The sequence below is a fragment of the Colossoma macropomum genome, unplaced genomic scaffold (assembly GCF_904425465.1).
Source record: "Colossoma macropomum unplaced genomic scaffold, Colossoma_macropomum, whole genome shotgun sequence".
NCBI lineage: Eukaryota > Metazoa > Chordata > Actinopteri > Characiformes > Serrasalmidae > Colossoma > Colossoma macropomum.
In genome coordinates, this window is record NW_023494788.1 from 17,131,188 (window position 1) to 17,156,293 (window position 25,106).

Genomic DNA, 25,106 nt, shown 5'->3' on the forward strand with positions numbered 1-25,106 from the left:
ATGAAAGGCACAGTAGTTTGCAAGCAAGAATGCCTCAAGGTTCGTTACTTTGCAAAAACTGTTCAACAGTTTAAGAACAACGTTTCTCATCAAGGATTTAGATTTCACCATCTGCAGTCCATAACAATATTAAAAGACTCAGAGAGTCCAGAGAAATTTCTGTGCTTAAAGGGCAAGGCCAAAAACCAATATTGAATGGCCATGACCTCAGATGGCTCTGTATTAAAAACTGTCATGCTTCTGTAATGAATATAACCCCAAAAGGATCAGGAATACATCTTGGAAAACACTTGTTAGTAAACACAGTTTGCCACTGCATTTAAAAATGCAAGAGAAGACTCAGCTATGCATAGCAAAAGCCATATATCAACAACACCCAGAAATGGTGCTGATTTCTCTGCGCCAAAGCTCATCTGAGATGGACTGATGCAGAGTGGAAACATGAGCTGTGGTCTGGTGAGTGCACCTTTCAAATTGTTTTTGGAAGTAATGGATGTTGTGTTCACCAGGTCACAGAGGAAGAAGATAACTCAAAGTTCAAAAGCCAGCATCTGTCACAGTATGGGGATGTGTTAGTGTCAATGGCACTCGTAACTTGCACATCTGTGAATGCACTCTTAATTCTAACGGGTACATACATATTTTGGACCAACATATGCTGCCATATAGATCACATTTTTCTCTGGGACGTCCCTGCTTGTTACAACAGCATGGCTTCATAGTAAGAGAGTGCAGGTGCTAGGCTGGCCTGCCTGCAGTCCAGACCTGTCTCAAATAGAATAAGTGTGGCATGCTATGAAGCACAATATACATCAAGACCACAGACTATTGAGTCACTAGTGTTGTATCAAGCAAGAAAGGGAAATGCATTCTTTTGTCACCAAATGATTACTGAATGTTATTAAGAGGAAGATTGATGTAACACACTTTTTGGAACATGTTACAGGCATCAAATTTAGAATATATATGCAAAAACAATTAAGTTAATTAAAACTTTAAATATCTTGTCTATGTACTGTTTTCTTTTTTTGTGATCAACTTTTTTTTTGCATTTTACAACAGTGGTGGGGGAAGGTAGGGGTCTTTGTACTGTTTTTAATTTAATACAGATTAAACAGGATTTGCAAATCATTGCGTTCCGTTTTTATTTTCATTTTTTTCTACCGTCCCAACTTTTTTGGAATTGGGTTTGTAATTTGTTAGGTATCTATTTGATTGTATAATTTATATAATACGTATAATTTTTCAATTGTGTAGTAAAATGGCTGTAATTACTCTAGACTTCTAATGGTTAAACATAATATGAAATATAATATGAAGCATCAAACATACACCCCGAAATGAAAATGACTTTACACGTTGCAAAGTTATTGGATGTGGTCAGGTGTGTTCCAAAGCACTCTCCCATTTAAGGCATTGTGAGGGAGCAAACTCGCTAAGCTTTAGCTGCCATCTGCTGAGGCACAACTCCATTGCCCATAACGCCCCATTCGAGCTTGCTGTGCCAGCGAACAGCCCCAAACTCTGGCCCTTCTCCCCGCTCCCCCGCCAGCAAGCGCCACCTCTCTCTCAGCAGCTTTTTAATTGGGGTTCTGTCAATGCAGATGGACCACCTGTCACACACACACATGCACACACACACTCTCCCACCCATAATTCACAATCTCATTTCCACTATATTCGAATTCATTAGCTGCATTACTCATTACGTTGGTGGAAGTGCTGAGGTGCGAGTAGCCATGCATGGATGATGCAGTGGACCAATCAGTGCTGCTCAGAGCACTGGCCAGCCCACCAAGCCTCTCTGCTGGCCCGTGAACTTAGATCCTACAGGAGATCCTTAACTTTTACTTCCACAAGATATAGTACTGTGCAGAAATCTTAGTTCATCTTAGAAAATTATACTTGCAGCCACCATGTGAAAATAAAAAAACACTAACATGAGAATTAGTACAAATAAGTAATAATACAATAAATTGTGATCTTATGCATGTCTTTGTTAGCTTTCCTGATTAAAGTGCAGTATTTGTATGTCCAGTGCCTGGGTTGGCTAATCAGTACTTCATTAAGTTAAATCAGGTTAAATCAGGAGGCCCTCAATGGAAAGCAATGACTCACTGTCTGAGGTGTTATCAGGGAAGAGACTAACCAAACACCTCAAATGATATTCATAACTTTCTGAAAACACAACATTCATGTTACTTTTTATTGTACCGGTGTTTATTTATAAGTATTTTAATGTTATATAGTGTCTTAACAAGCCAAAACACACATACTATGCAGAAAAATAGTTTAAAACAATTTTCTCAGGTGGCCTAAGCCATTTGCACAGTGCTGTAGATGACAAGCAGTGAGGTGAAAGACAACAGCAGATATTTAAATGAAATCATAGACGCCTCTAATGAAAGCACGCTTCCAGGGCCTCTTAAAGCGGTGTAATAACAGCGTCTTAAACGGCTGAATGCACTTGAGGTGATTAAGGCCATTAATTGTAGCCTAATTTGACTCAGTCAAATAAGAGCGGTTTTGCTGTGGAGGCTTTAGTTCTAACTCTGCTCTGGCTGGGAATGTCAGGGTGTTTAATGTAGGCTAAGAGAGAATGCATTCTTTTTTTCTCTGTAGCCTGCTAGTCTCCAAGTAAGCTTGTTAGTCTAAAAGTTAGCCCTCTAGTCTCCTGCTAAGCCCACTAGTCTCAAGGTTAGCCTGGTTGTCTCCACGTTAGTCTGTTGGTCTCCAGTTTAGACTGCTATAGTCTCCTGGTTAGCCCACTGTAGCCTCCAGGTTAGCCCACTGTAGACTCCAGGTTTACCTGATAGCCTCCAGGTTAGCCTGTTATGCTGCATTCAATGGAAGCTTTAACTCAGAATCACCCCCTCTAGCTAGGAAAAATAAAAAAAATGCCCTCTCAACTAGGAAATTCTATTCAGAAAGTGGAGTTTTTACTCTGAGTTCAGTATATGATGTCATATCAACAGGCCGCTTACAGCAATAGAGAACCACTTATCTACTTTTAAATAAAATTTTGCATTAGCTTAGTCAACATTCATACACAGTAGATGGTTAAGCTACAACACTGACCGTAAAGTTGCCTTATTTATGAAGTTAAATGCATCTTGAAAGTTATCACTCATATCAATAACATTTGCTGGCTAGCTTGTTGCTAACAATATTCACTTTCATGGAGGCGTCCGTGTTTTCTACTCCTTTCAGCCCGAAAGCGCAGAGGTGGAAAATGACGCAATTACGAACATCGACTCCCCACCACCGAGCCAAGTCCAATGCAGCATTAGTCTCCAGGGTAGCCCACTAGTCTCTTTTCCTCTTTCCCCTCTGGGTCTGCACAGGCACTAAAGCTAATGCTAACAGGTCTATTTTTATTTCTGTATTGCCAGCAGCAGCAGTGATGAGGGGCATTCTCACTGGTGGCCTGGTTCTGGCTTTACAGGAAAGGGACATTTATCAAATCTTCCCCACATCTTCTATAAAGGAAAAGAGAAGGCCAGGAGAATCTCCATTAAGGCGAACTGGGCGGCCAGTAGCCGAGTGGAGAGGCAGGGACAGGAAAGCTCCAAAGAGCCATGAGCCTCCCTGCAGGCCTATTAAAGAAAAGGCTCTCTCTCTCTTGCTCTCTCTTTCTCTCGCTCTCTTGCTCTCTCTCCCCCTTTCTTTCTCTCCCTCTCTCTTTCTCCTTTTCTCTGGATTGATTGCCATCTTTAGTCAATATCTGCTCAGAGACTTTGAAACTAAATGAATCTCGGAGAGAAGGAAAAGGAAAGAGTCACTGGAGCGGTGTGAATAGAGGGAAGTGGAGGAGCGACAGAGAGAGAAAGAGAGCGAGGGTTGGGGTCAGATGCCCCCCTCCTTTCCCCATTCACGCAGGTGCTTTGTATAAGCAGTTAGGCATAACACGGTAGGGCAGGGGCTGTGTGTATACTGCTCTCTCCAGGCATTTTATTTGGTATGAGTAAAAAAACATGACATTTAAAGGAGAAGGGTTTATTTGGAACTGGAGGTCAGGGCTTTTTTTTCATGAGGGAAAGGTGAGGTTTAAAAGGGACTCAGATTAATTGAAAAGGTCACTCGATCACAATGAGCTGATATCCTGAACATTTGTGTGTGTATGCCGGTGTGCACTCTCTCTGTCTCTCTCTCTCTCTCTGTCTCTCTCTCTTCCCAGCTTTCTCTCTCTCTCTTTTTATCTTATATGTATCTCTATTAGAGCAGTCAAAATCATGAATTTGTCTTTTATTTTTTTTCCAATTGCAATGTATCCAATTCTACCCATTAGTTAGGACTCCACCACTCACACAGTACCACCAGCACTAGGAGGGCACGCTGAGTGATGGGGAAAGACAGGGGGCCATCCTACCTACCCAGAGAGAGTGAGGACAATTGTGCTCTCTTGGACTCCCGGCCATGGATGGCTGTAGCATCACCATGGATCGAACTATCATCTGCTGATGATAGGACCAACGCTTGACCAACGATGGTTGTGGCACCCACAATAATGAAACTTTAGCTGATGATTGGTTATCATATAAGTAATTGGGACTCACATATTTAATAGTATTTTTGTTTATTTTATGCTGTTATTAAAGTGCCAGCCTAAAGTGGCCAATTTGCCTGATTAGGTACCTTGCTGGTTGTCCTTACTTGGTAGCTCCCATCTGACAACAGACACAGCTTGAGCTCAAATAAACAAACAGTACTCACCACTAAAGTTGTTATAGCACCACTGAGAAGTTAGAGCTTTTATTGTTTGTGTAAGACCCATGACACGTCTTAATATATGCATTTCTGCCTCACTGATTAAAATGCACCCATTCACATTGTGTTTATTGCGACGGGAAACATGATCATGAAAGCTAACAACTATGGTCAGCTTTAATAACTGTGAACAACTAAAATAATTGCGATCAGGTGACTATATACTAATTGTGACAGGCTAGCTCTATGTATGTATAGGAGTGTGTGTAGGTTTTCTCACGTGTGTGTCATTAATCACATTATTTGCATTTGTATTATTTGCTCAAATTTGACCCTAAAGGAACTTTTTTTTCTGTTTAAAAATAAGTGTAGTCTGTTATAGTGAATAAATAAATGGACAAAACAAGTTTATCCAAATGTATTTATTACTTGAAATAATTCAATAAGATTATTTTTATTTTGTGAATGCTGAGTTTGAACCTGAACATGAAAATCATGTGATTTCCATAGAGTGAAGCAGTTTCTAGTTTTTACCACAGCATCCTGGGTGAGCATCAGTGGCAACTGATAAGTGATATATATTATATATATCATATTGCTGCTGTTGGAACAAAACCTTGTATCTCCATTTTTGTTTTTCAGTTTTTTACATAATTTGAAAGTACCTGTTTTTCCAAGTTCCAAATGACTTGGAAAAATTACTTGGAAAAAAGTCTGGTTCCATTGACTTGCAGTAAAAGTAGAGTATGTTTTTTCCTTCTCCTGTAAAGTTCTCATTTTGGAGATACGAGGTTTTGTTCCGACAGCAGCGATATATAGAGTCACTTGTTTCTCTATGATTGTAGCCTCTCACTCGCACAGCTTGTGGATTCTTATCACAGTGAATGCTCTGGAAAGGAACTGTAGCATTCCTCTTTGCTATTGCTTTTGGAAAAGGAGCGAAGGAGGGAAAGGGGTGGAATCAGTTTGCAATGGCATAAATGACTAAAGATGGCTGAGGCCATGCAGGGCGGCAAAGGCTGATTTCCAATCGCCGAGTGAAGCCTCTTCACCAGCTGATGCCAGTTTCAATTCCACTCTCATCTTCGCACACGCCGCACTACGCTATCCTCCCTCCTACCCCACACAGACACACACGCACGCACACACATACACACGAATATAAGATTCCTGAGAGGGTCGCGCTATTGCAATTTAGCCTGTGTAGAAAAATATATTCACTTGCATTGCATAGGAGTTGCTTTTCAGAGATATGTGCAGTGCTTACAGTCTGAATGACATTTTTGTGTGCATGTGTTATGGAATATGGATATAGGGATCTTTTTCTGTTCATCTTCCCATAGTGTTTTTCTGACTCTGAGTAGAGTCTCTCTGCGGTTCAGGCAAACGTTTTGCTACCTTCTGTCACGTTCTCTCCACTTTAGGTCACTATTGTAATAATGTTTCTGTTGGTCAGTTTGTCTTGAAATGTTCACACAAGATGCTGGGAGTTTTCAAATGTTGTAAAATGAAAAATGAAACATAATGGTCTATTTGATCGATCATTTCTTTTGATATCAATAATCTATTTTGACTGTACTTTGACAATGAAACTGGCTGGGCTTCCACAATTATTACACAGTGCAATTATTTGAGCTGCAACAGTTTGAAATCACTTTTTTCAATAATATAAAAGTAGTTTTGTTGCATGATACACTAGCCTGCAAAAGTTGGAAATCACTTCCCATATTAACAATTTTTGTTATTTTATACATAATAATTACTCAGTATATTCAATATTGCACTAATTCTGTGAGCAAGAAGTATCTTCACTTTTGAAATATGATGAGTGCTCAATATATATTTTATTACAGCTTTATTCTCAGTGCTATACAGCTGTCTCAGTCATTTTAGAATCTTCTATGGCTCTGTACATCACCCTAAAATTAAAAATTCTAAAATTTCTTGATCTTAATTTTGAGCTTCGTAGTGTCCTGCTATTTATTTGACACCTGTGAAGCTTAACAGGACAAACATATTAGAATAATTATATACACTTATCTGCAAGAAAATTGGTTTTATATTATTGAAAACATTGATTCCAAACTTTTGGACAACAAATCAAGGGTTTTAAACAATTGATTTTAGATATGATTTTAGACATTTTGATAATGAACAATCCTAAAATAAGTATTATGAAATTAACTTTTGTGTTTGTATGTGTGTGTGTAGATCGAATGAATGAAATGAATGAAATTTCAATCGGTTATTATTTGTTATAAGTTATTATTAAATAACAACTAATAATATGATTTCAAACTTTTGAATATTAATAATCAGCTCTACACATCCTCTAAAGCATGCATGCCATTCTATACAGGTTATTAATGACGATTTTAATTTGTAATGTAATGACACCACTTGAGTTAATCTGGGTGTAATTGTGCTTTTGGTGCAGGTATGTGTTTATGAAAAGATCTTTTTAATAGGGGCGAGAGAGAGAGAGAGAGAGAGAGAGAGAAATGGAATGAATGCACTTTGCACTTTGCCACCTCTTCACAGTCTGGTAATTATCTGAAGCCCTTCTTTAGCGTCTTAATTGTTCAGGTGCCCTCAGCATTGGCTGGGGAGGAGAGACTGTATCTTTCTAGTGCTCTCTCTCTTTCTTTTTCCCTCTTGTTCTCTCTCTCACTCAGTCTCAGACTTCATCAGTGGTTGCCAAGGTATCTGTGTGGGGCACATTTACATTCTCAGCTGCACACCAAGGCCAATTTGTTATCCTAACGGGAGCCAATCAGAACGCAGGAGCCCGCAGCTCAGCAAAGATTTATGGGCCGTCTCCCTCCCCGCATGGAGCATAGATTGAATTCTGGGTACGGTGTACAAACCGCAGCCGCTGTAATTAGAAAACATTTCGGAGACCTTTGTTTGGGTATTTAGAGACACCACGGCTGTGGATTGTGGATTGGTTTGGCTCTGGGCAGCCACCGCTTTGCCGAAAGAGGGCATTGAACGGAAAAGTGCTGTATGTGATAAGGCGGAATGGGGAGATGTGCAGGCTGTGAGATGAGGTAAGGGAACAGATGTTCTACTGTTAGCGCCTCACAGTCCTCACATCATCAACTCTGTGTACATATACAGTACCAGTCCAACGTCTGGCATCCCTAATAGAATGTATGTTAAAGACATGCTGATCTGAAAGCTTGTGCTTACAGGGCCCACATCATACAAAACCACATTTTTTCCCACTTTTTAGGATAAAAGAGTTTAACGTAGAATGCAAACACTTTTAAAGTTTCAAAATGTACCGTTTACTTCCCAGCCCATACAGTCCATTTAATGTCTGTTTAAACTGAACTATGAATTGTTTGAACTGAACTGAACTGATCATTTACCTATATTCACCTATTCAGCTACCAGCAGTGTAGCCCCCCCATAATGAGTATATAAGGAGTATTTCAGCCTGAACTGCATTTTGAATGAGGCATGATACAGGGCAGCCAATCAGAACAAAGGTCATTTACCTATTATTAGTCTTAAAGGCACAGTAAAAAATAATTTTATTGGATAAAGTGGGGTTTAAAAATGATCATGTTAAAGTGGGCTAATACTGAATTAATTACTATTTTTGATGTTAAAAAATGTATAAATTGAGTATGTGGGGTGGGGGAAAATAAATGTGATTTGTAAAATTTTTGAAAAAATAACAGTTATTAATGGAGAACACATTTTTAGTTCTCTAGTAAATATATAATAAAGAAAATTCTTCAAAGTGGTCCATAATGTGTTTTGGAACCTTCAAACCCTTCAAATATTTAACAGAAAATTACACAGAAGCCTTAACACCTAAATACATTATCATTATTTATTATTATATTATGCTTTCAGTCTTTCAAAGAAATCTGCCGGTTGCATTTTCTGCTTCTCACAATCCAACTAATTCTAAACATATTCACTGATATTGAGGTCTGGACTCTGGAGTGGCCAGTACATTTTTCTGTGTACATCAGCAGCTTTTTGCTTCATTTGTAAATTTCCTTCTTTTATGTCTATTTCCTTTTCTCAGTAACGGCTTCTTGACAGCTACACATCATTCCAAACCCACTGTTTCCATTGGAAGTGAAAGCTGGTGTCAGCACTGTGTGTAAAGTTATTATTCCCCTAAGTAATTGTTGCTTTCTGCACCTGGATAATATATTTTACAAACAGACAGATAACACAAGGCTGGAAGGTTTAGAGTGGTGTTTTCAGGATGAACTGAGGGCAAGAGAAGGCGAGAGAAGATGTGTGTAAATAAAAACCTTAAGAGCTAAATAAGTAAATAAGTAAACACAGGGCAGTGTTTGACACTAAGTGGATGTTTGGTGATGAGGGGTTTGCTGCCTGTGTCACAACTAATGAGTGGCAAGAGGCGTTTGGAAAGCTGCATTATTTAACAGAGCTGGATGACTGTCTCTTACACACACACACACAGAGAACCCACACACACAGAGAACACACACTTGTCCAGCTCAGACAGGTCATTAATCAGCCTGCTCTGAGGACAGACAGGATGACCTCGCCTATGTCTCCATCAGTGTATGCAGAGAGAGAGAGAGACTGAGAAAGAGAGTGAAAGAGAAAACTGTCAAACCAACCCTCCTCTTCCCTTCCTACATTTAGTACTCCCCTGTAAAGTCTTCCCTCCAGCATTATTCCTTATTTTGCAATTCCCCATGGCTTTTAAAAAGTGCAAAACTGCCAGTGTCTCGCCGCTGACCTCCACTTCACCCCATGGCATCAGCTGTCCTTTTTTTGGAGTGACCTGTCCTTTCCTCCTGCTTCTCACTAGTTCTCCTAACTCTTCTGTATTTATTCCCTGTCCACCCCCAGTCTGGACTCCATCTCAATTTTTCTCTCTCTCTCTCTCTCTCCCACCACTCAGTCTCTCTCTCCATCTCTCTTTCCGTCTCCTGTCCCAGCTGGTTGTGATATGTCCTCCCACACACCTCCCAATAGCATTCGACATAAATCACTGTCACTTAGCCGGAGCGGCGAAAATCAAGCTCGCTAATTTCATTTCACAATTAACAATTACAGCGCCTCGTCAAAACCTGCGCTTTTCCCTCTGCAAATAGGAATTAAATGGACTTCACAGACAGACACTGAACTAATGGGACAAGTGTCGTGCAGTAGTCGTGCACACATGCACGCAGACATACACATACCTCTCGTGTCCCGTCCCACCCCTCAATCACCTTAATTAATTTCCCTGCCTCACCCCTGTCAGCAGCTAAATGTGTAGCCACAGTTCTGGCATTTCAGGATGGTTTGAAAATGACCTTGTGAACGGCGTCCGAGAGTCGGCTGAAGTCACAGTGACAGGCAGAGGTGGCCTGGAGGAAGCAGTGCTGTATTTTTGGACAGGCACCTTTACGGCCCGTCCATCACACTGCCCTCCAGCACAACACTCCAGCCTTCACTCTCCCTACAGAGAGCTGCCTCACTCTCTGACTAACAGAGCTACTGACAGAGAGAGCGAGTGGGAGAGATTGATATAAAAAAGAGAGAGCGAGAAGCAAGACAAAGAGAAGAAAAGAGGCAAAAGTGAGAGAAAGACAAAAAGATAGAGTGGGGAGAGAAGAGACAGAGATTGATATAAAAAGAGACAGTGGTTATCAAAAATGAGAGACATGAAGCGAGAGAAAGACAAAAGAAAGAGAGACAGAAAAAAAAGTGTGAGAGTGAGACACAAAAGTGAGAGAAGTGAGAGAGAAAGAGGGGGGAGAGAGAGAGACAGAAATAAAGAATTCTGTAGAAATGTATTAAAAGTTCTCAATTTTTTTCCATTGTTATGTTTCTATATTATTTAAGCATTGCAGCTGTCCAGAATTTCATGATTGATATAATGGACCAATACAAATGCTCCAAAAAGACTTGAAATAAAATGTCTTTATATTAACTTACATTATAAGTTAAGAACATTTTTGCCTTCTCCTTCAAAGTGACCATTTTGGAGGTGATGCTTGGAGATGCATGATACATACAGCGACAAAATGCATGTAGGATAAAATTTCCATTGACTATATCTGCTCTGAAAAATCGTAAAACCCAATTGCTCAGCCCTAAACCCAGTCCCGAGTCCACGCGGACAGGTGGTTTAGGGACTAACTTACTGACCCTCAACCACAGAAGCCTCAGTCTAGCACTGCAGACCAGAGTCAAATCAGTTAACCAAATGATCAAACAGAGCAAAAAGACAAATCTGGACCATTGGGATTGTGACACCAAAAGACAGTCTAAATGACATTGCTGTCAGGTCCTAAACAGAGAATGTGACTTGGAAGAGTGACTTTTCACCAGCAGAGACAGAGCCTGACCAAATACAGGCTCAGTGACCACAGTCTGCACTTCCTCCTTATGAGAGACTTCAAAATGACTCAAGAGCATTTTCCTACTGCCCCTGTAAAATGTATCACTTTATATAAAAAGTTTAATATATTGGTGCTGTCCAAAAAAAAGCACCACCCTAATTGTCAACTATTGTCATTATTATTTTTATTATTATTATTAGGAACAGTAGTATGTACAGGCCTTTTATGACTCACCATGAGAACGTCCGTCGAAGTCTAAGGTCATGGGTTTGAATCCCTGTCATGGACGTTGAACGGGGCTGTATAAATTGTAGTGGATGTATCACCTAGTGATCTTAATCGTAAAAAAAAGGACTTTTTCTTGGGGCAGTTGTGGGCTGGTGGTTAGGGAACTGTAATAAAGCGTAACTTACTTTATGTAGAATTATAGTATGTTCATATTTTTATTATTGTTATCCTATTATGATTATTGTTTAATTTATTATTATTGTCATGAACTATATAATTGTTTCAACTTTAAACTCTGTATTATTTGACAACAATGTAGTTGAAACAGTCATGCCAAAGAAGCTCCACTGTATTGAACTGAACTGAGAACTGAGAGAGGGGAGGGAGGTAAAAGGTAAAAGAGAGAGGAGTGAAGGAAGAAGGAGACGGGCTATGTGTCTGGCAGCACACCATCGATTGGAGAAGAAAGAAGGAAAAGAAAAGAGGAAGAAAAGAGTGAGGGAGATGAGTGGAAATTGAGAGTGTGCTCTAGCGTTTTCTATCAGTGACCCAGACTCAAGGCTCAGCTCATGATGGTGGCTCAAACACACGATTATCATCCTCCCTCAGATGTGTGAGAGAGAGAGAGAGAGAGAGAGAGGGAGCGGCGACTGGGTGTGTGTGTGTGTGTGTGTGGGTGTGCATGTGTGCTCAATAGCGCCCGAGGCAGCGGAGATTTCAGACACAGCAGTGAGAAACAGCTTTGTTATGTAAAGCCACCATGTGGAATCCTCCACCGCCTCGCCTTCATTATTCCTACTGCATTATTATCATTTATTATCATTCATTAGTGCGGATTCATTCCCTCTCTTTCCCCCGCAGTGGCCAGGATGAAGGACAAAATCTCCCTGTCCCTTTCTTTTCACATTCTGTGCTTTTATTGAGCTCCGTTTTCCCAGAAGCCTTGGGTTTGAGCCTGCATGTCTCAGTAAAGTGTGTTTGTGTGGCTGCAGGTGGTCAGGTGCAGCTAGAAACAGAAGATAATGCGTAAGAATCCCCGATTGATCTGATTCTGCAGCTTTGACCCCACCGGGGCATCCAGAGTAGGCAGTGGAGGGATCAGTCTCTCTGGAGCCCACTCATCAGTTCTTCAATCTCATAACTACAGTTTAAAATAAAATTTAAAAATAATAGTTTAACCCCTCTGTTACGGTCAAAAAAATGGGCTGTACCAAAGGGCTTAAAGTGTGTTTTCATATCTTTAATTTTGTTTACACTGAGAACCAGATAACAGTAGTCTTTATTAACTTGTGCCAGCTGTATATGTCACTAAAGAACAATGTTTAATCCACATACCTCACAGTGTGTTTTGTAAATAGCCTTTTTAACCAAATAATACAGATAGCATAATGTTATTTCCTACTAGCGACCCTGCGGGATCACTAATGTTAGCACCAAGCAGGCAGCGATGAATTAGGCCTTAGCTTAAATATGGCACTTGGAACATGGAACTGGCATTCTGGTAACATATTCTTTAACTTGTACGTTGTAATGAATCTTCAGTAAAGACCAAATATTAAAGCCTGTATGAATGTAGTTAGAGGACTCAACCCCACCCACAGCACCAAGTTTTAAATCCAACTGCACCTGACTGCAGCCCAACAAAATTCTGTCAAAGCCTGAATGTAGCCCAATAAAATTCTCTCAAAGCCTGACTATAACCCAACGATATTCTGTCCAAGCCTGACTGTAGCCCAGCAAAATTCTGTCTAAACACAACTGTAGTCAAACATAATTCTGTCAGTAAGTGACTGTACAAACATGGTAGTCTGTAGTTTGAGAAAATCTGAATGCAAATGTAGCCAGACATAACTCTGTCCTGGCTCGACTCTGGCCCAGTAAAACTTTGTCCAAACCTAAATGGAACCTGACAAAATTCTGTCCAAACTTGACTGCAGCCCAACAAAATTCTCCCAAAACCAGCTGTAGTGTGACAGAACTCTGCCCATACAAACTCTAGCTTAGTGAAATTCTGTCCAACCACGACTGCAGTCCATCAGTATTCTCTCCAAGCACAGCTGTTATCTGCCAAAATTCTACCCTAACCCAACTGTAACATGACAAAATTCTATCAAAACTTCACATTCCTAATGAAAGTGCTTGTTAGGTTAAATTGTAGAGATAATAGCAGCCATCATCAGATCACTGATAAACATCAAAAATCAAAATAAATAGCCTAGTATCAGTGGTCCATTCCACTTCAACAAAAGTAGGAGGAAATAAGGCCAAAATGCTCCTGGAGGCCTAAACATGAAATTTGAAGCTTTCAAACATTTCAAGCTCTAGTTCATCCTTCCTGCTCACAGAGTGGTGTAAGAGTGACAGGGTCCAACAGATGCAAGTGGAGTAATGGGAGGGCTTGAGCAAAACACCCCACGACTCAGCTCTGGAAATGGAATCTGTTACTGGATCGTGTCGGGAGATATTGGAAGCCGTCTCATGGAAAGATGTTATTAACGGAGTGGTCTGTATTCTTTACCCTCCCTGTGTTAAGGGGCCAGGAGATCTGCGTGTCTAGGCCTTTGAGGCCAGCCTGGGACACACCTTTCAGACAAGCACTCACAGCCCAGAAAAGCTTTCAGCCTCTCCCTCTTTAGCTCCCATCAGAGTCTTAATGGAGGCCGGGGTCTAATGAAACAGATGCACCCGCTGACCCCGCTCTCGTTGATCGCCACAGATAATATATTTAGTCTGGCCTTCTCCTCCGCAGTTTTCCCCTAGCCACTGGAGTCGGAGCTTGCGTGAGAGAGCTTTCATTTGCCGGAGACACAGAGCGCTGCTCAGGGTGCTGTAATTAATGGCTAAATGATTTTTTCGGCACAAAGCTGAAAAGCACAAGTTTCGTCAATAATGTAATGTAGCGTGCAGCCGGCATGGGAGTGGGTGTTAATGAGCCCATAGTGCTTGGGTGGGTGGAGCAGGAGGAGCAAGAGAGCAGCAGCATGGATAGCATTCACCCAGACATTCTGTCAGTGGAGTACAACCATAAACTTTCAAAGAGTGCATGCACTCCAGTCTAAAACTTGTGTTTAATATGGTATTTGTCATGTTGTGTAGCACAGGTTTATGTCCCTCATGACAGAATACATGATTTTATTTAATTTTTATGTTTTCATTCATCAGTGTTTTCAGACTACAACACCCAGCATGCATTGCGCATATAAATCATACATCCATTGGCAATCCCTGGGGTGTCAACCAATCCTGACAGCTAGCCTAGCTACTGATCTATATTCTAATAAATGTAACCAGGCTAGCGTCAGTTTAACTTTTACCTCGTTTGACAAACAAAATAAAGAAAAAAGAATTTTATCTTTGTTGAGTACTAAATAGACACCAGAGACACGTTTTTACAGTTTCAGTTTACAGTTTACAGTCTTTTCTACAGATGTTTTAAATTGTTAACAAAGTATCTGTTGAGACTCAGTTGATTCTGAACAGTGGTGGGGTTAGGGTTAGGATTTGGACCAGGGTCAGGGCTAGGACCAGGGTTGGGTTTAGGTTTAGGGTTGAGGTTAAGGTTAAGGTAAGAGCAGGTTTAGAGTTAAAGAAAATTATAGTCAGTTTAGTAGATATTTACTTGAATGTAACTTGAAAGTAAATTAAGTATCTACAAAGCTTCTAAAGTGGACTTTCCGAATTGTTACCTCAGTTTCTTCTGCGTTCACAAGTCCACCCCGAAAAATACAACCCAAAGTAGTTGTAGTCCTTCCTTCCTGCTTTAAGATACATCATCAGAATAGGGATTCCCTAATCTGGAAGCTGGAAAATCTCACTCTAGAGGCCACGGCACTGCTGTAGGAAGTGAATAAGCATATTTACAACATACATAGCCATGGTTAAGTTTTTTTAATTTTGGGTGGAGTGTTGTTTTATGTGTAATTTGGTATAAGTGTCCTTTAACTCATTCACCCTGCAGAGATTTGCTTTCCTCTTGGCCATGCTGTTAAAGAATATTGATTTTCTTTTTATCATGTGACTTCTTGGTCTCATTCCATCCTTCAGCAGAGCAAATAGGTTTCAGTAACATGCACATGCACTGTGAGATGTAATTTACATGTCATTATTTTTGCTTGAAATAAGTTCTTAATGGAAAAGAATGTTTTTGCAATTAACCCTTATTAACCCGTTAAGTTTTTTCTTTTTCTACACTATTCAGATGTTATCCTGCATATTGACTTACATATGTAATAGAAATTCCCCTCTTATTTCAAAGAGCTATGTGTGAGAAATAATTAATGTAAAGTTATCATCATCAGTGATAACTGCTAAAGGGCAATAGCTTCTAAAAGACGCATGTATCAACCCAATCATACAGAACATAAGACTTGAATTTAAACATCTTTTTAAATGTTCTGTGCATTTATTTTGAAAATTCACAGAGGGACTAAAAAAGATACTCAATTGACAGGACCGTTCTGTTCTGACACAGTGTGTTTGTCCCTGTGAGCATCTACTTATAGCTTCACGCTCCCCTGGGTGCAGGTGTCACTGAAGCTCTTTCTGCCTGTATAAGCTATACCATGTAGGATCCTGTTCACATTTCAAGCTTTTAAAAATATTTACATTGCTTTGATAGATGTAGAGTGATCGTTGGAGTGGTGGCTGAAAAAGCCACTTGCACCTGTCGTACATCTGCAGAGAGCCTTGAATGAGCTTTACAGAGTTGGTGTGGAATACAGAAACATAGTCCTTAAAACTTCCATATTTATCATAGCAATAAAACACTTACAAAATCATAAGTATCATTTAGAAAGGAATTTTACCACGAGACGAATTATATGATGAATGTAACTCCTTGAGTATTCATACAGACATTGCTCTGGTTGGCAAAATGCATTCACTGGAGGCCTTTAAAGTGTTTATTACTGACATTAGCGCTCTTGACCTCTAGTGTTTTTGCCGCTAAATTAGTTTAGGAATAATTGCAGACATTCCCCTGCGAGTAATGAGTTCAGATTCTTGAGGAAATTGTTTAGAGAGTGCTTTAGTGTCAGTAAGTGCTCTGCAGTTTACTTCTTTACGGAATACAGTACTGAGCAAGAATCAGAGTCCACCCTTTATTTTATTTCTAGTCAGAGCTGCCATTATGTACAAATTATATATTTTTTTTGATATTAGGAAAGATACGTTACTGTGCAAAAGTCTTAGACACTTAAGCACATTGTTTAAAGCCACTTGTCTTGGCAATAATTAGTGTGTTTTTGCTTGTAAAAACATTGTATATCATTAGAATAGATACGAACACTTCTGTAACTTGAGAAAAGCTCCATTAGTTCGCATTAATTTTAAGTCCTTGTAGGTAATGAATAGTAAGCTTTAGTATGTAATAAGCCTGGAATGTAAAGCAGTTAAATACAGTGAGAGGTAATCCAAGTAATCCCAAACTCATTCAGTGATGTGTACTGTATGTCAGTGGCAAATTAACAATTAAGCTTATTTGGCTCTCTCAAGAAAAACCAGAGCTTTCTATGAATCGCTTCCTTTTCAGCAACACCTTCGTCAGAGTCTTTTCACCACTGCTTTGCCTCTTAAAAGGCAAGAGCGTGTGTGTGATTTGGGTGATTATGTGTGTGTATGTGTGTGTGTGCTCTACCTGGAGCCTCCTGAATTATTGAGTGCTTGTGTTGTGTAAGTGTCCCTTGGTGGGCCAGCAGCAGGCCTGCAGCGCTGTATGTCCATGTGCCATATGTCCACTGAGTCACGTTGGACACGGTGTCCTTCACCCCACTGCCCCCCTGCAGCGCTCTGAAGCCTCCACCGAGTATGAGGGGGGGCAACTCCAGAGAGACAGTCACTACACTTCTGAACCTCAGGATTGATTTGACCTCAGACTTTCACTCTCACTATATCCTTTATCTTCTCTACCTTTATTGTCTGTTCAATAAGACCACAGAGATTTTTCTTTTTCTTTTTTTTTTACGTTAACCCTTTCTCACTGTGTCTCTTCCATACTCTAACACCACCAGGCAATTCCCCCTTAAACTCTAGACTTATTATTCAGTTTGTTATCTTAAGGTTTAACTTTACAAATCGAGAGTTAATATCTTCATTTTGCCATTCAATTCAAATGCAGTTATTAGGGATGTATATGATATTGCACTCTTATCTCTGTGGGGTGATAATTGCACTAAAAAAACACTATTTATCAGCATCAGACTTTTGAATTTGACCAGTATTTCAAACTGACATTGATATTGAGGATGATTGTGTTCCGGAAGAGCAGAATGTTTGGGCAACGCTGGGTTGCTATGCTAAAATGACTGCATTTTATTCATTTCATTGCATTTGTAACCCTCCATAAATAAATGATAGACTGCAAAAATGGCATCTTGGCAAGTGACAAGCTTAAATATTGTTAATATACCTAATAAAAGATTGTTGTAAATTTATTTTAAGATTATTTAACTTATTTCTAGATATTTTTGTCCTTTTTTAAGTGATTTTAGTAAGTCAGATTATGTCACTGTATTGGCACATCATTTTGCATGTTTTCTTAAAATTAGCTAGACTTAAAATAACTTCACTTGCTAAGGCAGCGTGTTTTGTAGCTCATTTCTCTGTAATACTAATAGATATGGTCCCAGTTTCTACATTTTCTAAATGCATATCAACATCAGTATTGGCATCAGCAGATATATACATGAAAAATATTGGATACGGGCATCGGCCCACAATTCCCATTTCGAAGAATCCTTAGCAATTATGTAATTGAATATTTAGCTGTGTAGTTATTTGCAGAATTATTTACATTTACATTTGATTTGCATTCTCTATGGACAAAATTGAGTCTGCACTTCTGTTTGTTTCAATATCAAGAAACAACAGAAACATGGCAAAAATGTAAAGGTGTTTTTTTGTGCAAAACAGACTCTGCACAACTTTTCATCAGATCAAAATCATAATAAAATTTAATTTCTACATACAAACACAATAGTAGCAATTAAAGGTTCTTTATTTTTTTTTTAGATACAAATGAGAAATAATTCATATCAAATGCTTTTGTTGTTGACTTTCAAGGTCCAGCAACTACTATGAATGACTCACTAACTATTGTGAAACTACTTTATAAGGTATATAGAGAGTGAGGAGTGGAAATCTGGACCTGCTGATTAGTTCTTCTACACAGTTAATTTCAGGTATTACAATGTTGATTCTTTACTCTGTAAAATCATAGAAACATTCACTTTATCTCCTTTTCTCTTGCTCTTCACCAGGCACTTCCTGTTTAAGACATCATCGGGGACCACGCCCCTCTTCAGCAGCTCATCACCAGGTTACCCTTTGACTTCTGGCACGGTGTATTCACCCCCACCACGACTTCTGCCCAGAAACACCTTCTCCCGAAGCGCCTTCAAACTGAAGAAGCCTTCGAAGTATTGCAGCTGGAAATGTGCAGCTGTGACAGCCATCGCTGCTGCCGCCCTGCTGGCCATCCTGCTATCCTACTTTATTGGTAAGCACCACATTCACAGATCTGATTTACAAAAACGACACCCACTGAATAGTTCTCTAGGAAACCAAATGTGTTTTTCCTTTGACGTTACTCCCAGAAACCCTTGATGCCTTTATTTTAAAGTGTGTAGTTTGGTGGGATAGCTGTAGTTACTCAGTAGAGTGGTTGAATTGTTCACTGAGTGTTGCATGTTATCCAGAATCCTCTGTAAATGCTTGTAGATTGTACTTGTACTTGTAGATTGTAATGCTTGTACTTGTTTGGTCTGCTGGTAGTGATCGTGACGTTTGATGCCTAGATACACAAGTAGTTCCCTGGTTGCTCAATCTAAACATGTGCACGTGCTGGTGCGTGTGTGTACGTTCCCATGGTTGTACTGATTAATCCAGATGCTTCCGCTCTTTATTGGATATGCCTGAGGAGGAAAGTTCTCCAGCTGATTCCTCCCAATCTGCCTCTGCTAGAAGCCTCTGATTACAGTTCTCTGATGGGCTGCATTATTCATTGGCCCACTCGTAGCTACTCCATACTTCATTACTGTTCCATACCAAAGCAAAGGGCAGCTCTTTGGCTTGAAACTAGGGCTGTGAAGGACATCGTTGAGAGGGTTATTATTTTCTCAGCAGACTCTTTGACCTCTTTGACATGGTTTTGTGTTCAAACTTAGCAGATGGTTACAAGGTGATGAAAAAGAGGTCCTTAGCTTCATATATCCCATGCTGCATTTCATTGTGCAGTGATACAGTGGAGGAGTAGAGTTAAGTCCTCACTCTTCTCAAGTCATTAAGCCCATTCTGAAGATATAAATGGGGTCAATGGGCGTAAGGACAATGGAACGCTGCTAGTAAAAGCGATATGAGCGGATAAGTTTGTACGGGTACCATTTTTTTTTAGGTCCAGTGTGATATTAGTGCCTCCTAGGTATTACTTACCTTGGTTAAGTGTGCTCTAGAAGGCCATGGATTCCTTTTCAAAATGTTTAACCAGTTTTCAACAAAGCTAAGGATTTGGCTGTCAAATGTTATGAATTCCATTAATTCCTGTTGCCTTTCTGCTGTCAGATACGTTTTCACGTCTTGCACATGTCTGTTCCAGGGTTAGCTGAGCGACTCTCTTAGCATTACTGTTGGTTATAAACTCTTTGTATTTTTTCACATGCTGTGATCTCAAGTGTTTGGAAGTAGCAGATCCACTTAATATGTTTTAATTTAATTTAAGAAAAAATATCTCTACACAGCAAACATGTCTTCTGCTGTAGCCTAAATATCACCATTTGCTAGCTGCCATGTTTCTTTAGTTTGTCAGTTGCTTGCAGAGGTGCCATAATTTCTACTAGGGATAAGCATTTTAGCCATTTTTGCAGCTTGAATGTTTATATATTGAAATTTATAGTTTTTAAATATCCCTAGAAAATAATTCATACTGTTTCCAATTTAATGACAAATGACAACATAATACATATTTGTTTTATTGTTTTTGTGTTCTAAACTACAAACGTCTTATTTACATATCTGATTAATTGAATCAATATTACGAAGCTGGATATAATTAGAGGTGCACTGATGGCCAGTTTTATGACTGATTCTGATTTTTTACAGTCATATTCGCCATGAATATTTTTAATTTGGCAAAGCTGTAAGGAAGATAACAAACAATGAATAATGAATTGCCTAATTAATTTATGTGAAATGAAGTGCTTCGTCTAAAATAAGAGGCAACAAGCTGGCATGAGTAGTGCCTAATTTTTTTGGTATAAATGTTACAGAAGCATTCAGATACAGTGTGAGTGCATGTTATCTGTGTCAGAGATTAGCCAAAATCAAAAGAATAAATTGGCTGATTGCTGATTGCTTCGACTCAACATAGTCAAAGGTGGATTTGATCTACTGATCAGAGGCTTTTGGACAAACTTATGGAGTCTATGCCAGCTTGAGAGGACTCTGTCACTAAAGCAAAAGAGGGAGGTACTAAATATTAATAAGTTCAGAAATTCATGTAAACATTCAAAGATTGTACCTTTCACTCTTGTAGTTATGCTGACAATATCATTTGTATTAAAAAAATTTATTAAATTAGAAAAGAATGCAAAATATGAGCATTTTCACCCACTGTATATATTCAAATAACATCACCCCATGTATTTCTGATGCTGTTGGTGCAACTGTACTGTAAGAGAGAGAGAGAGAGAGAGAAAGAAAGAGAGAGAAACTAAGGTTAGTTTTACATGACCCTTATTAGAATCCTCCACCTGAACCACAAAGCTCAGCTCCAGCCATGCTCCTCTGTCCCCTTCATGTCCCCTATGTGTCCCCCTCTAAAAGCCCTGAGCTGAGGGCAGATGTGTCATCCAGCCCTGCCCACCAGCTCCCCCGAGACCATGCTCAACAGATGGGGCAGTCAGCAAGTGCAGGAATCAGCACAAGCACCCTCACTCTGCCCCCTCCGTCTCTGCTCCTGTATTCAAATATCCACATGCCTTTTCTGCGTCCTTGAGTGCTCCGTGTGCCTTTATGCTGGATCAGCCGGCAGCCCCTCAGGCTCCACCGGCCCCCCTCCACTCTGCACAGCCGTCTGTCCAGCTGAATGGAACGGCAGCTTAGTTTACAAGCCCAGCGAGCATCACACAAACACCGATGCTTGAGATTTCTGTCCACAATAGCCAGAGGCAAACAGGTGGTATCTTCATATTGTGACCAATAAAAAGGCTTGTCATAGCTTCCAAGACAAAAACAAGTCTTTTTGCGTTGTCAGTTATTATAGAGAAGCCCCTTTGGCCAATCTAATAGGCCGTTGACAAAACTTTCTTGCAGCGTAGGTCAGATTTGATCCTTCGAAGTCATTATCCTTGGCAATAGCAAATACATGGTGTTTTATTATGATTTTAATTTGAGGAAAGTTATTGTTGTGCAGAGTCATACTACTAATAACTTTAGGTGTTTAACGGTTATGAGAAAAATTTCTGCTGTGAACCGTTTGCCGTGTTTACACTGTAAGCTATTTTAATATCCACTGAATATGGGTTTGGAGTTCTTTAGGAGTCTGTTTGTTTGAATCTCCTTTATAGTTAGTAAAACCAAAGACTTTAATTGTGCGGCGACCGAGGTGAGCTGACACTCTCTCCCTCCGGCCTCTGTTGTGCATGTGCGTGTGTGTGTGTGTGTGTGTGTGTGTCTAACTTAACACACTGAAATGTGCCGCCACAGCACTTTCACTAATGCAGACAGCGACTGCAGCTCCACTGAGACCAACTCAACTGTCCTGGGACCAGCAGGGTGAGAGAAGGCAGAGGAGGAGAGAGGAGGAGAGAAGGAGAGGAGTTATTTTTGTTTTCCTCATCCTTTACGGCTGCTTAAAAGACTCCGCTTTGCCTCGTCTCCCCTGCAGGGATGAATTACTGCCACAGGTACTGCAGCGGGACCTCTCCAAAACCACACAGTCAAGAGAGAGAGAGAGGGAGAGAAAGAGAAAGAGAGAGAGAGAGAGAGAGATGTACACTCTGGAAAAAAAAAAAACATAACGCACATGCTCTCCATGGCCTATAACCACACACCAGAGATGGAATTTGAGTCATCACTTGGAGTCACACTGGTCAGACTGAAGACTCCTGAAGTTTCAGCATAAGAACTAAACTCAAACAAAATGGATTAAATTAGCAGTGCCAACGTTAATGAGGAAAATCAACAAGACCTTTTGTTGCCATGGTTGCCAAAGTGTATGACTTTGTGTGTCAGTTTTTCTAAGTTTCGGTCATTCACCAACATCAAGTTCTACACACTTTAAAATAACAAGCCTCTCTTTGTACAAAATTTCAGCTGGATCAACTTTTACACTAGCTAGCTTAGCATAGTTGCCATGCATACTACAGGCTAGTCCACCGAGTTTTGAGTTGTTTTGCCTCTTTTCTTTAAACACAGTGTTTACTGTGTCTAGCGTTTCAGTTCTCTCCGTCAAATTGAAGGTATTTCTATAATGAAAGGCTCGATGTTTTAACCGTCTGGGCTCCACAAACTCACCTGCACAGCAGATTTGATGTTTCTATATATGTTCCTCTTTAATAATAATAATAATACAGTGCAGAAATAAGATTCAAACACTTCCTGAATCTGTACAGTTTGCCCTTTTTATTCCATCTTATTACAAGATTGTATGTGACTCAAATCAACAGTTATGAGGCTATGAAGAGGGATTGAGATACACGTCATCTACCTCTCACTGTGCGTAATTGGTGGATTTGTGGGTCCGTCTACATTTTGTGTGAAACTGGCCGGTGGACAATCAGGAAAGTATAGGAGAGTATAAACTTGACTTGTACTTGAAACCCAGAGACTTGAGACTTGACTCTAACTCACAAGAAGCAACTTGTGAATATCTCATACACACAAGTCTGTTCTGTCATGAGAAGAGAAGAGAGCAAATGAAAGGTAAAAAAGAAGGCAAAAAGAAACGAAAAAGGACAAGAAGGGAAATAAGAAAAAAGTGAAGAAAAAAGAGAAGAGAGCAAATGAAAAGAAAAAAAGAAGAGAAGAAAAATGAAAATGAGAAGAGATGTACAGTGAAAAAGAAAAGAGAAAGAAAAAAGAAATGAGAACAGGTGAAAAGAGAAAGGTAGAGATGAAATGAAAACAGAAGAGGAAGCAAGTGATGTGAAGAGAAAAAGAAGGGAAGAGAAGTTAAGAAAAAAAGAAGAGAGCAAATAAAAATGCAGACAGGAAAATATGAAAAGTGGAAAAGAAAAGAAATGAGAAGAGAAAAAAAGATGAAAGGAGAAGAGAAAGCAAGAGATGTGAAGAGAAAAAGAAGGGAAGAAAAGTAAAGAGAAGAGAAATTATCATTCCGTGCACTCCTGATCTCTCGCTCATCACTACGTGGAGAGGCTGCCACAGCAGGGAGGCGGTTGCTAGGATACAGGTGAGCGGTCCTGATGCAAAAGAGGAGCAGGTCTGTCATCATGCGTTGTGGAGACAAAACGCTGTGCGGCTCCCCTGAGCTCTGTCTGCTCTAAAGACCGCCTGATTCCTGGGGATCATCCATGATCAAACAGAGAGAGAGATGGAGAGAGCAGAGAAAAGGACAGGGACAGATGGAATGTGTAATAGCGATAACGTGGTTTAGGCCCCTCCAGGCTTCCGTCCTGATTCCACGGGCTCTGGTCTAGACGGCAGACGGACGAGTGGTGAGGCGGGGATCAGATCACTACGAACAAGCAGAGCACTCCTGGATCCACTGGACAGAAGGAAGCTGCGCACACACGCACAGGGCTTATACTGCCTTTGTGGCTAAGTCAGAACTGTTTCTGACTTCCTGGGAAAAGTCCACTGGAAGGGCCCTCCAAGTTGTAATTCCCACTCGCTCTGGCTTTTCAGAGTTGCAATTCCATGACATCACCTTAACATGGTGGCACGCATAGTGCAAAGCACGAACAAGAAGCAGATTAAAGGCTTTTGATTTTTCCTAATCTCTGAGTAAGTGCTTTGTGACAGTCGTGATTGTGAAAAGCGCTGAACAAATTAAGTAGAATTTTTGTATTTTTGTATGATACGCTTTAAGATCGCTAAACGCAAGAAAATACTTGGATAATTGGAAGGATTAGCCGGTCTGTGTAAGATTTGGAGAATTTTGATCAAACTGTCTGCTTTCATGTCCTTGCCAACGCTAGCGTCTACTACTAATAAACTACGTAAAGCACTAACCAAACAGCTCATTAATTCACACTGGGAGTGAAGGGAGTGTTTTGAAACCTTAACAGTGTTTCCATACTACAGCCTTTTATTGAAAAAAAGTAAAGTAATTCCGTTTCCCCTTTATATGGGCCAGCTCCCATTAAATATCTACTTTTTCATTGTTACTCCTGTCTTTTGTTTTATAGCAGTCATTCCTACCATGCTTCTAATTTTCAAAAGGTATTCATCACTGTTGAGATATCTCTGAATGCTCATTAATTCCTTTGTTCTTGGGCAGTATGTGTGTACTGTATAAAACCTATTTGAGAGCTTTTTAGGCTCTCACAGCAGACAGGCATGCGCTGGCTTACTGTGAGCCTCAAACAGTTGAGTCCTCTGAGCTAGGCAGTTGGAAATCGCAAGTCACGAAATGCCGAGATCCTGGTTGTCTTGAACATAGGATTAATTGAGAGAGGAACAACGGCCAGATCAGGCTTCTATTTGGCATACTCATTTTCATCATTCATTTTGCAAGTTTGGGTGCTGCTTGTCAAAGGACATGTTTTGTTGACATTACATGTGTGTAACATATGACCAGTCAGCAGACGCTCGCAGTTAAAAAACACAAACGAAGCTTTACTTGTGGATTCAGGCAAGTATAACGTAGTCAGCAAACAGGCATGG

The 25,106-nt window shown here is 40.1% G+C and overlaps 1 protein-coding gene across 1 annotated transcript in view; it reads left to right on the top strand.

Moving 5' to 3' along the window:
• Positions 1-25,106, top strand: part of tenm2 (teneurin transmembrane protein 2) — a 361,481-nt gene that overhangs the window by 256,100 nt on the left and 80,275 nt on the right. Inside the window, exon 7 of the mRNA XM_036568644.1 lies at positions 18,524-18,762. Coding sequence (XP_036424537.1) covers positions 18,524-18,762 — 239 coding nt within the window. The remainder of the gene's footprint in view (positions 1-18,523; positions 18,763-25,106) is intronic.